The sequence below is a fragment of the Mandrillus leucophaeus genome, unplaced genomic scaffold (genome assembly GCF_000951045.1).
Source record: "Mandrillus leucophaeus isolate KB7577 unplaced genomic scaffold, Mleu.le_1.0 Scaffold25, whole genome shotgun sequence".
Taxonomy (NCBI): domain Eukaryota; kingdom Metazoa; phylum Chordata; class Mammalia; order Primates; family Cercopithecidae; genus Mandrillus; species Mandrillus leucophaeus.
The window spans coordinates 5,421,263-5,438,921 of NW_012102587.1; the positions used below are offsets into that span (position 1 = coordinate 5,421,263).

General features: G+C 39.3%; 1 protein-coding gene across 1 annotated transcript in view; it reads right to left on the reverse strand.

Moving 5' to 3' along the window:
• The window catches only part of EPB41L5 (erythrocyte membrane protein band 4.1 like 5), a 162,336-nt gene that overhangs the window by 8,747 nt on the left and 135,930 nt on the right, over positions 1–17,659 (reverse strand). Inside the window, exons 20-23 of the mRNA XM_011983467.1 lie at positions 8,823–8,916; positions 4,805–4,879; positions 2,200–2,241; positions 1,709–1,839 (exon numbers count right to left, since the gene is read on the reverse strand). Coding sequence (XP_011838857.1) covers positions 1,709–1,839; positions 2,200–2,241; positions 4,805–4,879; positions 8,823–8,916 — 342 coding nt within the window. The remainder of the gene's footprint in view (positions 1–1,708; positions 1,840–2,199; positions 2,242–4,804; positions 4,880–8,822; positions 8,917–17,659) is intronic.

Below are 17,659 nucleotides of genomic sequence, written 5' to 3' on the forward strand. Positions count from 1 at the left end.
ACTTATTTGGAAGAGCTCTTTATAAATTCTAGATATGAGTGGGTCCTTTGCCATACAAAGTTAAGACTGGGGTTGGGGAGAAAGGAGAATGGAAGGGGTGAGAGAGGGAGACAGAGACAGAAGGAGGGATGGAGAACAAATGTTTTCTCCTATTCTGTAGTTTCCCCTTCCATAATATCTTGAAATTACATCTTTTGATGAACAAAATTTCTTGATGTAATCCAAGTGATTTTTTTTCCTGTAAGACTAAAGCTCCTTGTGAGCTGTTTAAAAAAATCTTTGCCTATTCTAAGGTCAGAAGTAAGTTCACTCATATTTTCTTCTATAAGTTTATTATCTGATGTTTCACATTTAGATCTGCAATCCATCCAGAATAGATTTTTGTGAATGGTATGGAGTTGGGTCAAGATTGTTTTTTTCCCACAGGGACAACTAATCTGTCCGGCTGATTTACTAAAAGACCATTCTTTCCTCACAGCATTGCACCATCACTTTTTTCATAAACCAGAAAACTGTATTACACATGAGTTTGTTTCTAGACTCTATTCTGTTCCACTGATCTGTAATTTTTATCTCTTTAGCCCTTTATTACTCCTTTCCATGAGTTTTAGGAAGAAACAGAGATAAGTTCTGCTTTTATCTGCAATTTTTAATTTGAAAGTCCTTAAGAGCTCACATTTTATTGTGTAAATTCAATTACAAAGCATTACCATCAGGTTCTCTGTATGCAGCTCTATTTTTACAGTGATAATTAGTAGGCATACAAATGCTTAGAAAAATAATCCATTACATTTGTATAAAGTGCTCTCTTACTAGATGTAAGCTTCCCAAATGCAGGTCTCTCATCTGTCTTGTTCACTGTTACCTTCAGTGTCAGATATCAGTCAATGCCTGGTCCATCACGGACATTCAATAAGTGTTTGCTGAGTGAGTAATATGCTACTTTAAACTCTGTGAGAACAATTTTTAAATTAAACTGAATTTCTTTCAAGTTAATAATCTCTAATAATTCCCCCCACCTTTCTCTAACTAGGAAAGCATGTATTTCAGCCGACCCACATTTTCAAGAGGATATGTGAAATGGGGGATATAATCAGAAAAAAAGGTCTGAGGTAGAAGTGAAGGCAATTCTAAATCTTTTGTAAAACAGGTGCAGTTATGGTTCTAGCAATCAAAAGTTGAAGAACCAGATGCTGAACAAAAAGCTCTAGTTTTTGAGTCTAGTTTCTGTTTGTAGCAAGCAATGCGTTGAAATGAGCTCACAATATGTGTCAGTAAAGGCATCTCAGGGCTCTCACCCTGGGAGTATCCTCCCTTACCCATTTGTACTGCACCTCTTGCCCTGTGTTGACGGGCACTACCATTCATCACTATTACAGTAGGCATGAGCATAACAGTAAAGCATCAAAGGAAACAATACAAACTGATTTTAAAACAAATATTAAAATTTAAAGATAAGCCTGTTAATATCTTCAGCAAAGACTTGATAAACAAATGCTAATAGAAAATACTTCATAATTTTGTAGAAAATTGCTACTGACAAGAAAAAGCCACTACACTAAATAACAAACAGAAAAAAGATTTATCCAATTTCAATACAGTTCAGTTAGGGAAGAATCAACATTGCTGCTTTAGAGATAATAAGTTTTATTATTTTTTTCCTCCTAATAGATGCCTAAGAACTGCAATTGAGAAATAATTTTCTCACCTGGTCACAGCATCTACCAAGAATGGCGCTGGGGGAGAGATCAGTGAGATTCCATCTTTATTACCGTGTCCCTCCTTCCCTGCCAAAAGCATTTCACATCCCGCAAGTCCATTAGACATGGCACCGCTCTGCTGTGGGAGATACACACACATCTAAATACAGAGGTAACAATACCTGCCTGGTCAGCACTTCAGCTCCAAATCAAGCTTCACTACTGAATATGAAAGTAAGTAAGATAGTTTTGATAATTATGACTGTTTTGTTTTGTTAACTATTCTTTGTCTCAGACTTTTACTTTTGTTTCTGCCAGCATCCTGACAAACACTTACAACCAGAAAGGGTAAGCCACTAGCTTGAAGCCATTAAGTTCAGTTAACAAGGCTTTGATAACAACCCTCACATTTTTAAGGAAAAACAAAGAACCCAGTAATCCTTTAGGCCTTACCCTGAGAGGGTAGCCAGAAGAAAAATCACAAATAACATGAACTTACCGGAACAATCCACCGGGGTGTGATCACGGATGTGGAAGACACCTAAAATAATTTTATGTATTTACTTTTTGGAAAGACTGACTTATTTTCATACTTATAATACTTACATCTATTACAAAATCCATTCTAGAAGGGCAATTCTTAATGGTGTTCCTTGAGCTGACGTGGACTTCTAAATCCAAGACCCTTTTCTATTATACAACACAGATGCTATCCGTCACCACTTAAGAAAGTGTCATAATTTTGAGAATCTCTTATCTAAAAATTTACCATTCAAGAATCTATTACTACTTTCAGTTCACTTAATAGGACTGCCCCTACCCCACACCCACTATTCAGTTTAACATTTTATTCTCTGAAATTTCGGTTAATTACAAATAATGATAGCCTTCTTGGTTGCAGCCTGAACAGTGGATTGTGACTAATCCAAATAAACAGCACAAAGAAAGTACACAGAAAAAATAATCTGTTTAGATGCAGATCATTCTCTAATTATCATGTACGCATGAAGAAAGCAGCAATAAAAACACCCATATTGCTCCTGGTTCACAAGGCCTTTGATACATTATTTTTAAATGTCTAGCTTTCTATTACAGATCTTCTATGTGTAGAATTATAAACTAATGAAACCCACCCATTTTACTGGTAATTTAGACTAGTCCTTGCATTGGTGGCCTTAGATACTCTTAAGAAAAAACTAATGTAAGTCCAGGTATTAATAAATTAGATAACCACCAAAAGAATAAAAACACAGGCTGGTCGTAGTGGCACACGCCTGTAATCCCAGCATATTGAGAGGGCGAGGCAGACAGATCATGAGGTCAAGAGATCAAGACCATCCAGGCCAACGTGATGAAACCCTGTCTCTACTAAAAATACAAAAATTAGCTGGGTGTGGTGGCATACGCCTGTAGCCCCAGCTACTCGGGAGGCTGAGGCAGGAGAATCGCTTGGAGGTGGAGGTTGCAGCGAGCTGAGATCGCGCCACGGCACTCCAGCCTGGCAAAAAAGCGAGACTCCATCTCAAAACAAAAACAAAAACAAAAACAAAACCCAACCCACGAAGTATGACTTTCCTACCAATATTTTTTAGATGCATGTTAACAGCAGGAAATAAGAGAAAAAAATATCATAAGTAGTAAACAAAAAATAGTTTGACAGACTTTTCCAGACTTGCAGTTAACTCTTATCCTTTGGTAAAGTCTGTTTATTAATCTACTCTGGTCATTCCCAAAGGGTGGTTCCCACACCACATCTGCATCACCTGGGAACATGTTAGAAACACAATTTTTCAGACCCCACCCAAGATATACCAAAATTAGAAACTTTGAGGTGGGGCCCAGCAATCTTGTGTGTTAACATCCCCTCAAAGTGATTCTGATATACACAAAAATTGGAGGATTAATGATGTAAGCAAACATTCGATACCACAGAAAGTATCATCTGTATTTCCAAGCCTTCAGGATAGCATCTAACTGCTACAGCAATTCTTGTCATATCACTCATAAGGTACCAAGTTAGTCATTTCTTTTTTTTTTTTTTTGAGACAGAGTCTCACTGTGTCACCCAGGCTGGAGTGCAGTGGCGCTATCTTGGCTCACTGCAAGCTCCGTCTCCCAGGTTCCAGCAATTCTCTTGCCTCAGCCTCCCAAGTAGCTGGGGTTACAGGTGTGCACCAACACCCCCGGCTAATTTTTGTATTTTCAGTAGAGACAGGGTTTCACCATGTTGGCCAGGCTGGTCTCGAACTCCTGACCTCAAGTGATCCACCCACCTCGGCCTCCCAAAGTGCTGGGATTACAGGCGTGAGCCACTGCGTCCAGCAAAATTAGTCATTTCTATCTCTCTCATCCCTGGAGGGAAGAAACTGTTTCAGTTGGCCCTCTATATCCATGAGTTCTGCATCTGTGGATTCAACCAACTGTGAATTGAAAATATTTGGAGGGGAAAAAAGGATGGTTGTGTCTGTACTGAACATGTGCAGACTTTTTTTCTTGTCATTATTTCCTAAACAATACCATACCTGTTTATCAGCATTTACACTGCATTAGATATTACAGGTAAGCTAGAGATGATTTAAAATATACTAGAGGATATGTGTAGGTTATATGCAAACACTACACCATTTTATATGAGATTTAAGCATGCGTGGATTTTGGTATCCAAGGGGAGTCCTGGAACCAATCCCCCACAGGTACTGAAGGACAATTATACTTACTAGAGTATCTTCCAGACTGTAATAATGATTGATATGTTCAATGCCATTCTTATGCTCTCATCTTTCTGTAAAACTTTTGTTAAAATTAAATATATCCTTATTGTCTTAAGAAGCTGTTTTATCCCCATGTTTTCTCTCATGTTATTTAATATGATGTTGAATTATAAAAGGCTTATAGAGACATGTGATTTCTATACAGTGATACACAAATTCAAAGTGGTAAAATTTTAGGACAGAGAGGCAATGCTAAGTGGTTACTAAAACATAAACTCTTATCCAATGGAAAGTTTAACCATGAATTATTAAAAAGGAAAAAACTGGAATCTAGCAGGAACATTTTTCAAAACAGAAGTTTCTTTCCATCATACTGTTTTAAAGCATATTTACCTGAGGTGCAACTGTGTGATCAATCAGATTCTCGGTTAGAGATGCAAGCAAGGCATCCAATTCATCTGTAGCCTCCTATGGAAGACAGGAATCTAGAGTTGTTAAATGACCCCTTTATCATCAGACGTTAAGTTTTTTCCATATCCTCTCAATTTATAATTCTGACGCAGGCCTGATTAGTGTTAATCCTTTAAACACACAGGGACGCTCATGAATCATGGTTGTTAATGATTCCACTTCTGCATGGAGGGAAACTTATACTACAGTCAGGACGTGAAGAAGCTAAACTGCTACGTAAATTTTCAAACAGCTGTTCTCCTAGACAAAACTTGGGTAGGGTTATGACTATTCTGGCTCTTAACTTTTTAATTACAAAACTTTTTTTTTGGCTGGATGCAGTGGCTCACACCTGTAATCCTGGTGCTCTGAGAGGCCAAGGCGGGAGGATCTCTTGAGCCCAGGAGTTCCAGGCCAGCCTGGGCAATATAGTGAGACCTCATCTTCACAAAAACTGAGCAAAACTAGCTGGGCACAGTGGCACCCAGCTGTAGTCCCAGCTACTCAGGAGGCTGAGGTGGGAAGATCACTTGAGCCTGGGAGGTAGAGGCTGCAGTGAGCCAAGATTACACCACTGTACTCCAGCCTTGGTGACAGAGCAAGATTCTGCATCAAAATGAATTTTTAAAAAGTAAATACAGCCGGATGTGGTGGCTAACGCCTGTAATCCCAGCACTTTGGGAGGCCGAGGTGGGTAGATAGTGAGGAAAGGAGATCTAGACCATCCTGGCTAACATGGTGAAACTCTTGTCTCTACTAAAAATACAAAATATTAGCCAGGCCTGGTGGCGGGTGTCTGTAGTCACAGCTACTCAGGAAGTTGAGGTAGGAGAATAGTGTGAACCTGGGAGGCAGAGGTTGCAGTGAGCCAAGATCGCGCCACTGCACTCCAGCCTGGGTGACAGAGCAAGACTCCATCTCAAAGAAAAAAAAAAGTAAATACAATAAAATAATTAAAAAAATTTTTTTTGAGACAAGGTCTTGCCCTGTCCAGACTGCAGTGCAGTGGCACAAGCATAACTCAGTGCAGCCCCAACATCCTGGGCCCGAGCCGTCCTCCCACCTCAGCCTCCCAAGCAGCTGGGACTACAGGTGTGTGCCACCATGCCCAGCCAATTTTTTTTTATAGAGAAAGGGTCTCACTTATGTTGCCCAGGCTGATCTTGAACTCCTGGGTTCAAGTGATCCTCCTACCCTGGCCTCTCAAAGTGCTGGGATTACAAGTGTGAGCCACTGTGCCCAGCCTCTTAACTTTTAGACTAGAGGAGAATCGTACTACTCTGTATGGTAATATCACACTTTGAACTTAAAAACAAAAAAACAAATAAAAACCAGTAACAGGTCAGCACAGGAGACAGTGGATAAAGGAGATGGCTAAATTCCAAATGTTCCTTTACCTAGACTGATGGGTGCTTCTGTTCGTAAAATACTACGATATGAACTCTCTCCCTATAAACGTTAATGAATACTTTTGGTTAACCAGTACTTGAAGTACCTTATAGAGGACACAATTCTCTACTGTGAGGGAGGGGGTCTGGGAGAATTTTAAAACAACAAAAGATAAAATGCCAATCTGGCAATAAACAATAGGAACCCAGGGCCTAGCACACAAGAAAAAAGGGCCCTTCATTCATACATTTCTTTCTTTCTTTTTTTTTTTGGGGGGGGGGAACATGGTCTTGCTCTGTCACCCACGCTGTAGTGTAATGGTACAATCATAGCTCACTGCAGCCTGAATTTCCTGGGCTTACACCATCCTCCCACATCAGCTGCCCAAGAAGACAGGACTACAGGCATGTAAAACTATGCCTGGCTAATTTTTGAAAAAAAAATTGTAGAGATGGGGTCTCCCTATGTTGCCCAGTCTTGTCTCAAACTCCTGGCCTCAAACCATATTACCGCCTTGGCCTAAAGTGCTGGGATTATAGGCATGAGCCATCACATTCAGCCACTCATTTACACATTTCCATTTCTGCCTATATGCCTTCACGTCTTGGAGAATCTCCTATTCATATTTCAACATGCAACTTAATTTAAAGCACAAAAACATGAAAAATTGTTCTCTCGCATCTTCCCACCCTGCTGCCTGGACTAAGTGCACCATAACAGCTTGTGCAAGTCTCTGCCACAATGTATTACAATTCTCTCTCCCACTAGACTATAGGCAGTTAAGCTGAGACCATGTTTCATCCATTCATTTTTGAATCTTTAATACTTAATAAGTTGTCTGGTACATATTATATATGCAATAAATCTTTGAACTAAATGTCCTTCTCTGCTTTAAAAACATCTCAGGTTCTGCTTAATGATTTCCAATGATTAGTCAATGTATCTTTTCAGATTTTAATCAGCAGAAAAGAAATGCCTGACTGAAGGTATTTTAGGTTGGGTTTTTTCTTTAAGCCTAAAAATCTGAAAGATACTTATATACGTAAATACCAACCATACACCTTCACTGAGTAGTGAGAATACAAGTGATTTTTAATTTTTCCTTTTTGTGAAGTATTTGGCAAATTACAAGAGATGTACATTATGCAGTAAAAGAGACAAATGGTAAGTGTTCATGCAAAGACAATTTTTAATTTAACTTGCAAATTAAAACATTCATTGGCAATAAACTGGGTTTCTATGATTTCTGAATTGGTAAGGGGTTTAGCAAGTGGATACAGAAAAGGCAGAAGTTGAGATGAGCTGGTTATGTTGCAATGTAATTAGTGATAGGTCTCTGTTATTTCAAAAAGTTTGTTTCAATCAACAAATGTTTATTTAGTGTTTATTATGTGCCAGGTACTATTTGAGACACTTAGGCTACCTTGAGACACTTAGGCTACCCCAGCACTTTGGGAGGCCAAGGTAGTAGAACTGCTTGAGGGCAGGAGTCTGAGACCAGCCTGAGGGATACAGCAATGAACAAAAAAGGTCGAGTCTCTCACACAGCTTACATTCCCTACAGCAGCAGTCCCCAACCTTTTTGGCACCAAGGACCAGTTTTGTGGAAGACAATTTTTCCAAGGATCAGGTTTGGGGGTGGGGTATGGTTTTGGGATGAAACTGTTCCACCTCAAATCATCAGGCATTAGATTCTTATAAGCAGTGAGCAACCTAGATCCCTCGTGTGCACAGTTCACAGTAGGGTTTGCACTCCTATGAGACTCTAACACCACAGCTGATCTGACAGGAAGTGGAACTCACACAACAATGGTTGCCTGCAGCTCACCTCCTGCTGTGTGGCCCAGTTCCTAACAAGCCATGAACCAGTACCGGTCCAAAGCACAGGGATTGGGGACTCCTGCCCTAGAGTAAATGAAACTACTGATTCAACAAGATCCCCTAATTCTTTCATCTAAGAAACACTTAGTCACTATTTGCATGCAGCACTGTATCTTAAAAGGAAATATGAGTGAAAGCATAGCCAACATCCAAAACCAGCCCCAAAATATAAACAAAGTACACACAAACTGGAGAAGAATCCCTAAGATCCTCTTGTGGGTGGTGTGGCAACAGGATTCTCCCTAGAGAACTGTGGCTCAATCCTTTTACCACATCTGTTTTTTTTCTGAGAAACAGTCTCACTCTATTACTCAGGATGGAGTGCAGTGGCATGATCTCAGTTCACTGCAACCTCCACCTCCCATACTCAAGTGATCCTTCTGTCTCAGCCTTCTGAGAAGCTGGGACCATAGGCACCTGCCACCATGCCCAGCTAATTTTTTGTATTTTTGGTAGAGACAGGTTTTGCCATGTTGCTCAGGCTGGTCTCAAACTCCTGAGCTCAAGGGGTCCACATGCCTCGGCCTCCCAAAGTGCTGGAATTATAGGTGTGAGCCCCTGTGCTCGGCCGCTCTTCTCACATCTTAAGTCCCAGTGTCCATCAGTAATCACTAGATGCACTTGGTTATACTGCAAGATTCAATTCAAAATTGTCTTTGGCAAAAATTTTAAGAAGTAAAAGTATTCTTACCTTTAGAACAGAACCACTGTCGGCAGGTGTGATATACGTCAGAGTCTCAAGAGACTCTTTGGGGAGGGGCACATTATTCTCATTTAACACAGCACTAGGAAGAAAAAGATAAACTCATATCATATAGGACCTGGGTCCAGGCAGAATTTTCAAAGAAGGGGCTTAGGAAAGAAGTGCAACAAATTCATGTAGGGAAAGGTATATGAAAAAATGCTCAACATCACTAATCATCAGGGAAATGCAAATTCAAACTACGATGAGACATCATCTCACTCCAGTTAAAATGGCTTTATAATTAAAAAGATAGGCAATAACAGATGCTGGTGAGGACCCATAGAAAGGGTAACCCTCTTACGCTGCTGCTGGGAATGTAAATTAGTAGAGCAACTTTAAAGAACAGTATGGAGGTTCCTCAGAAACTAAAAAGAGAATGACCATGTGGTCCAGCAATTCCACTACTGGGTAAACATCCAAAAGAAAGAAAATCCATATATCAAAAAGACACCTGCACTTCCATTCTTATTGCAGCTCTACTCACCACAGTCAAAATATAGAACTGACCTAAGTGCCCACCAAGTGCTTAATGTATTATCACATGTACCCTGAAACAAAGTACATCTATAGTACATCAATATTTTAAAAAATGAAACCGTGGACAAAGAAGTAAAGGAAACCAAGAAAACAATGTGCCAACAAATGTAGAATATTAATAAATAAGAAAAATTATAAAAATGAATTAACAACTTTGAAGCTGAAAAGTATAATTGTTTTTTAACTTCGGAGGTACATGTGCAGGTTTGTTCTACAGGTAAACTTGTACCATGGGAGTCTGTTGTACAGATTATTCTGTCAGCCAGGTATGAAGCCTAGTACCCATTAGTTATTTTTCGTGATCCTCTCCCTCCTGGTGTGCTCTACCTTCTGACAGGCTCCACTGTCTGTTTTTCTCCTCTATGTGTCCATGTGTTCTCATCATTTAGCTACCACTTTACGCAGTATTTGGTTTTCTGTTCCTGTGTTAGTTTGCTAAGGATAATGGCCTCCAGCTCCACCCATGTTTCTGCAAAGGACACAATTTCATTCTATTTCATTCTTTTTTATGGCCGTATAGTATTTCAAAGTGTGTACATACCACATTTTAAAAATCCAGTCTGCCACTGATGGGCATTTAGGTTGATTCCATGTCTTTGCTACTGTGAATAGTACTGGAATGAACATACGTGTGCATGTGTCTTTATGACAGAACGATTTATATTCCTTTGGGTATATACCCAGTAATGGGATTGCTGGGTTGAATGGTATTTGTTTTAGGTCTTTGAGGAATCACCCACTGTTTTTCCACAATGGCTAAACAAATTTACACTCCTACCAACAGTGTATAAGCGTTCCTGTTTCTCTGCAACCTCTCCTGTTATTGTTTGATTTTTTTAAATAATAGCCATTCTGACTGGTCGAGTTGGTGTCTCACTGTGGTTTTGATTTGGATTTCTCTAATGATCAGTGATGTTGAACTGTTTTCTATATGCTTGTTGGCCACATATAAGTCTTCTTTTGAAAGGTGTCTGTTCAAGTCCTTTGCCCACTTTTTAATGGTTTTTTTTTTCTCGTAAATTTGCTTAAGTTCCTTATAGATGCCGGATATTAGACTTTTGTCAGATGGATAGTTTGCAAAAATGTTCTCCCATTCTGTAGGCTTTCTGCTTACTTGGCTGAGTTTCTTTTGCTATGCAGAAGCTCTTTAATTAGATCTCATTTATCAATTTTTGCTTTTGTTGCAACTGCTTTTAGCATCTTCTTCATGAAATCTTTGCCCGTTCCTATGTCCAGAATGGTACTGCCTAGATTGTCTTCCAGAGTTTTTATAGTTTTGGGTTTTACATTTAAGTCTTTAATTTGCCTTGAGTTGATTTTTGCACATAGTATAAGGAAGTGGTCCAATTTCAATCTTCCGCATATAGCTAGCCAGTTATCCCAGCACCATTTATTGAATAGGGAACTGTTTCCCCATTGCTTGTTTCTGTCAGCTTTGTCGAATATCAGATAGTTGTAGGTGTGTGGCACAATTTCTGGGCTCCATTCTGTTCCATTGGTCTGTGTGTCAGTTTTTATACCAGTACCATGCTGTTTTGGTTACTGTAGCCCTACAGTCTGAAGTCAGGTAGCATAATGCCTCCAGCTACCTTTTTGCTTAGGATTGCCTTGGCTATTTGGGCTCTTTTTTGGTTCCATATGAATTTTAAAATAGTTTCTTCAAGTTCTGTGAAGAATGTTATCAGTAGTTAAACAGAAATATCATTGAATCTATACATTACTTTGGGCAATATGATTATTTTAATGATATTGATTCTTCCTACCCATGGGCATGAAATGTTTTTCCATTAGTCTGTGTCATCTCTGACTTCGTTAAGCAGTGTTTTGTAGCTCTCCTTGTAGAGACCCTTCACCTCCCTGGAAACCAAGAAAATCCTAGGTATTTTATTTTTTTTATGGCAACTGTGAATAGGACTGCATTCCTGATTTGGCTGTCGGCTTGACTATTGTTGGTGAATAGGAATGCTAGTGATTTTTGAACACTGATTTTGTATCCTGAGACTTTGATGAAGTTGTTTATCAGCTTAAGGAGCTTTCAGGCCAAGACTATGGGGTTTTCTAGATATAGAATCATGTCATCTCCAAACAGGGATAGTTTGACTTCCTCGCTTCCTATTTGGATTCCCCTTATTTCTTTCTCTTGCCTGATTGCTCTGGGTAGGCATTCCAATACTATGTTAACAGGAGTGGTGAGAGAGGGGATCTTTTCTTGTGCCAGTTCTCAAGGGGAATGCTTCCAGCTTTTGCCCATTCAGTATGATGTGGGCTGTGGCTTTGTCAGAGACGGCTTTTATTATTTTGAGGTATGTTCCTTGAATACTTATTTTATTGAGAGTTTTTAACCTGAAGCAGTGTTGAGTTTTATCAAAACCCTTTTCTGCATCTATTGCGATAAATCATGTGGTTTTTATCTTTAGTTCTGTTTATGTGATGAATCACATTTATTGATTTGCATATGCTGAACCAACCTTGCATCCCAGGGATATAGCCTATTTGACTGTGGTGGCTAAGCTTTTTGATGTGCTGCTGGATTCAGTTTGCCAGTATTTTGTTGAGTATTTTTGCATTGATGTTCATCAAGAATACTGGCCTGAAGTTTTCTTTTTTTGTTGTGTCATTGCCAGGTGTTCGTATCAGGATGATGCTGCCTTCGTAGAATGAGTTAGGGAGGAGTCTCTCCTCCTCAATTTTTTGAAATAGTTTCAGCAGTAATGGTACCAGCTCTTCTCTGCATATCTGATAGAATTCAACTGTGAACCCGTCTAATCCTGGGCTTTTTTTGTTTGGTAGGCTGTTTACTACTGATTCAATTTTGGAGCTCATTATTGGTCTGTTCAGGACTCAATTTCTTCCTGGCTGCCTTGAGAGAGTGTGTGTGTCCAGGAATTTATTAATTTCTTCTAGATTTTCTAGTTTATGGGCATATAGCTGTTTGTAATATTCTCTGATAGTTACGTGTATTTCTGTGGAGTCAGTAGTAATATCTCCTTTGTGGTTTCTGATTGTGTTTATTTAGATCCTCTCTCTTTTCTTATTAGTCTAGCTCATGGTCTGTTTTATTATTTTTTTCCAAAAAAGGAACAACTCCTGAATTCATTGATCTTTTGTGGTTTGTTGGATTTTTTTTTGAGACAGAGTCTCACTGTTTCCCAGGCTGGAGTGTGATGGTGCAATCTCGGCTCACTGCAACCTCCACCTCCCAGGGTCAAGTTATTCTTGAACCTCAGCATTCAAAGTAGCTGGGATAACAGGCGTGTGCCACCCCGCCCAGCTAATTTTTGTATTTTTAGTAGAGATGGGTTTTCGCCATGTTGGTCAGGCTGGTCTTGAATGCCTGGTCTCAAGTGATCCATCCACCTCCACCTTCCAAAGTGCTGGGATTATAGGCATGAGTCACCACACCCAGTCTCATTTATCTTTTCAATGTTTTTGTGTGTGTGTGTGTGTCTTGATCTCCTTCGGTTCAGGTCTAACTTGGTTTTTTTCTTATCTTCTGTTAGTTTGGTTATCTTCTGTTAGGGGGTTGGTTTTCTCTTGATTCTCCAGTTCGTTTAGTTGTGACATTAGGTTGCTAAAATTGAGATCTTTCTAACTTTTTGATGTGGGCATTCAGTGCTATAAATTTCCCTCTTTTTTTTTCTGAGACGGAATCCTGCTCTGTCGCCCAGGCTAGACTGCAGTGGTGCGATCTCGGCTCACTGCAAGCTCTGCCTCCCGGGTTCACGCGATTCTCCTGCCTCAGCTTCCCGAGTAGCTGGAACTACAGGTGCTCGCCACCACACCCGGCTAATTTTTTTTTGTATTTTAGTAGAGACGGGGTTTCACTGTGTTAGCCAGGATGGTCTTGATCTCCTGACCTCATGATCCGCCCGTCTCGGCCTCCCAAAGTGCTGGGATTACAGGCATGATTACAGGTGCTCGCCACTGCACCCGACCTAAATTTCCCTCTTAACACTGCCTTAGCTGTGTCCCAGGGATTCTGGTATGTCATATCTTTGTTCTCACTAGCTACAAATAACTTCTTGACTTCTGCCTTATTTTTATCATATACCCAAAAGTCATTCAGGAGCAGGTTATTTCATTTCCATGTAACTGTATGGTTTTGAGAGAATTTCTTGGTCTTGATTTCTAAATTTGATTGATTGTGCTGTGGTCTGAGAGTGGCTGCTCTGATTTCAGTTCTTCTGCATTTGTTGAGGAATACTGTATGTTCGATTATGTAATTGACTTTAGAGTATGTGCCATGTGGTGATGAGATTGTTGTTTTTGGGTGGATAGTTCTGTAGATGTCTATTAAGAAAAACTTAAATCCAAAAGTTAGTTCACTGAAAGATCAACAACACTGACAAATATTTAGCTAGACTCATGAGGAAGAAAAAAGATTCAACTAATATCAGAAATTAAAAATAGTGGAGCCTCTCAGTAAAAAACAAAAAGGATTTGAAGAAAATACTATGAGCAATTTATTCCAGTAAATTAAATTGCCTAGGTGAAATGCAAACATTCCTGAAAACAAATTACCAAAACTAACTCAAGACGAAATGGAAAATCTGAACAGACTTATAACAAGCAAAGAGATTGAATCAGTAATCAAAAACTTTCCAACAACAAAAAGCCCAGGACCATAGCTTCACTGGTGAACTCTACCAAACATTTAAAGAACTAACAATAGTCTTTCTCAATCTCTTCCCAAACACAGAAGAAGAGGGAACACTTTCTAAATCATTCTATGAGGCCAACATTATTACCCTGTCACCAAAGTCAAATAAAGACAATGTAAGAAAATTACAAACTAGCCAGGCATGCTGGCTCACAGCTATAATCCCCAGCAATTTGGGAGGCTGAGGTAGGAGGACTGCTTGATGCCAGGAGTTGGACAAGCCTACAGACCAATATCCCTTATAAGTATATATGCAAAAGTCCTTTAAAAATGCTATCAAACTGCATCCAGAAGAATATTAAAAAGCTTATATAACATGACTGAGTAGGATTTGTTCTAGAAGTGCAAAAGTGGTTCAGTATCAGAAAACCACATCACATTAACAGAATGAAGGAAAAAATCCCACACATGAGCATCTCAATTGATGCAGAAACAGCTTAAGACAAAAATGCAACACTTTTTCATGATAAAAACAAACAGAACAGAAGGGAATTTCCACAGTATGGTAAAGGGCATATATGAAAAACACACACACAACACTCAATGGTGAAGGACTGAAAGCTTTCCCTTTATCCCTTTCAGGAATAAAATAAGAGTGCCAGTTTTTATCTCTTCTATTCAACACTGTATTGCAAGTTCTAGCCAAAGCAATCAGGTAAGAAAAAGAAATAAAAACTTCCTAACTGGAAATAAGGAAGTAAAACTATCACTATTCACAGATGCCATAATCATGTATATAGAAAATCTTATAGAATGCAGAAAAAACTGGCCAGTGTGGCGGCTCACGCTTGTAATCCCAGCACTTTGGGAGGCCGAGGCAGGCAGATCACCTGGGGTCAGGAGTTCGAGACCAGCCTGGCCAACATGGTAAAATTCTGTCTGTACTAAAAATACAAAAATTTAGCTGGGCATGCTGGTGGGGGCCTGTAATCACAGCAACTAGGGAGGCTGAGGCAGGAGAATCGCTTGAACCCAGAAAGCAGAGGCTGCAGTGAACTGAAATTGTGCTGAAATTGCACTCCAGCCTGGGCAACAAGAGCAAGACTTCGTCCTTAAAAAAATTGCAGAAAAAACCTATTAGATCTAATAAACTCAGCAGAGTTGCAAAATACAAGATAAATACACAAAAATTGGTCGTATTTCTATACACTAGCAGTGAACAGTTTGAAAACAAAATTAACAACATTACAACAGCATAAAATATGTAAATACCTAGGAAATAATTTAACCAAGGAGGCAAAAGACTTGTACACTGAAAACTACAAAACACCACTGAAATTAAAGAACACCTAAATAAATGGGAAGACATCCTACATCATGTATCTGAAGACTTAATACTGTTAAAGTTACAGTACTAACCAAAGCAATCTATAGGTTCAATGCAATGCCTATTAAAATCGCAGCAGCCTGTTTTGCATAAAGGGAAAAGCTGATTCTAAAATTTATACAAAATGGCAAGAGATCCTTAATTGTCAAAAGAATCTTGGGGAAAAAAAAAAACAAAGTTGGAAGACTCACACATCCTAATTCAAAACTTACTACAAAGCTACAGTAATCAAAACAGAATGGCACTGGCATAGGGACAGACATATAGATCAATGGAATAGAACTCAGAGCCCAGGACCAGAAGGAAACGACCAACCGATTGATAGGACTGCCAAGATCTAGGATAGAGACACCTGTTTATCCACAACCAAAAGAATGAAGTTGGACCCCTACCTCACAGCATATACAATTTTTCTTTTCTTTTCTTTTTTTTTTTTTGAGACAGGGTCTTGCTCTGTCACCCAGGCTGGAGTACAGTGGCATGAATGCAACTCACTGCATCTTCAACCTCCTGGCTCAAGCAGTCCTCCCAAGTAGCTAGAACTACAAGTATGCACCACCATGCTTGGCTAGTTTAAAAAAAAAAAATTGTACAGGCGGGGTCTTGCTATGTTGCCCAGGCTGGTCTTGAACTCCTGGGCTCAAACAATACTCCCACCTCAGCCTGGATTATAGGCATGAGCCACCATGCCCAGCTAAAAAAATTAACTGAAAATAGATGGAAGATCTAAATATAAGTTTCCTATACTGGAAGTTCTATCCAAAGCTATGCAACTGTTAAATAAATATATATATATATAGGAGTACATCATTATGATCTTGAATTTGGCAATGGTTGCTTATATAAAACACCAAAAGCAGAAGCAACCTAAGAAAAGTAGATAAATTCGACTTCAGCAAAACAAATAATTTTTATCCATCAAAAAGCATCACTAAGAAAGTGAAAAGACAATCCACAGAATGGGAGAAAATATTTCAAAATCATGTATCTGGTAAGAGTCTAGTATCAGGAATTGATATTCAATCAAGGACTCCTACAACTCAACAATAAAATAAACCCAATTTAAAAATGGGTAATCTATCATGGGATTCGGAAAAAAAAAAAAAAGAAAAAAGAAATGGGGTGGGCAGGCACAATAGGTCAAACCTATAATCCCAGCACTTTGCAGGGCCAAGGTAAGAGGATTGCCTTAGGCTAGGAGCTTGAGACCAGTCTAGATAACTTAGTGAGACCCTATCTCTAAAAAAAATATGTTTTTAAAAATTAGCTGGGCATGGTGGTGTGTGCCTGTAATCCTAGCTACTCAGAGGGCTGAGGCAGGAAGATCGCTTAAGCCCAGGAGTTCAAGGTTACAGTGACCTATCATCATGCCACTGCATTCCAGCCTGGGTGATTAAGCAATAATGTCTCTAAAAAATAACAAAATAAAGATAAAATTTAAAAATGGGCAAAGGACTTGAATAGACATTTCTCCAAAGAAGTTCTACAAATGGCCAATAAACACATGAAAAGATCCCCAACATAGTTTGAAGTCAGGTAGCGTGATGCCTCCAGCTTTGTTCTTTTGACTTAGGATTGTCTTGGCCATGCGGGCTCTTTTTTGGTTCCATATGAACTTTAAAGTAATTTTTTCCAATACTGTGAAGAAAGTGATTGGTAGCTTAATGGGGATGGCATTGAATCTATAAATTACCTTGGGCAGTATGGCCATTTTCACAATATTGATTCTTCCTATCCATGGGCACGGAATGTTCTTCCATTTGTTTGTCCCCTTTTTATTTCATTGAGCAGTGGTTTGTACTTCTCCTGGAAGAGGTCCTTCACATCCCTTGAAAGTTGGATTCCTAGGTATTTTATTCTCTTTGAAGCAATTGTGAACGGGAGTTCATTCATGATTTGGCTCTCTGTCTGTTATTGGTGTATAAGAATGCTTGTGATTTTTGCACATTGGTTTTGTATCCTGAGACTTTGCTGAAGTTGCTTATCAGCTCAAGAAGATTTTGGGCTCAGACGATGGGGTTTTCTAAATATACAATCATGTCATCTGCAAACAGGGACAATTTGACGTCTTCTTTTCCTAATTGAATACCCTTTATTTCTTTCTCTTGCCTGACTGCCCTGGACAGAACTTCCAACACTATGTTGAATAGGAGTGGTGAGAGAGGACATCCCTGTTGTGCCGGTTTTTAAGGGGAATGCTTCCAGTTTTTGCCCATTCAGTATGATATTGGCTGTGGGTTTGTCATAAATAGCTCTTAT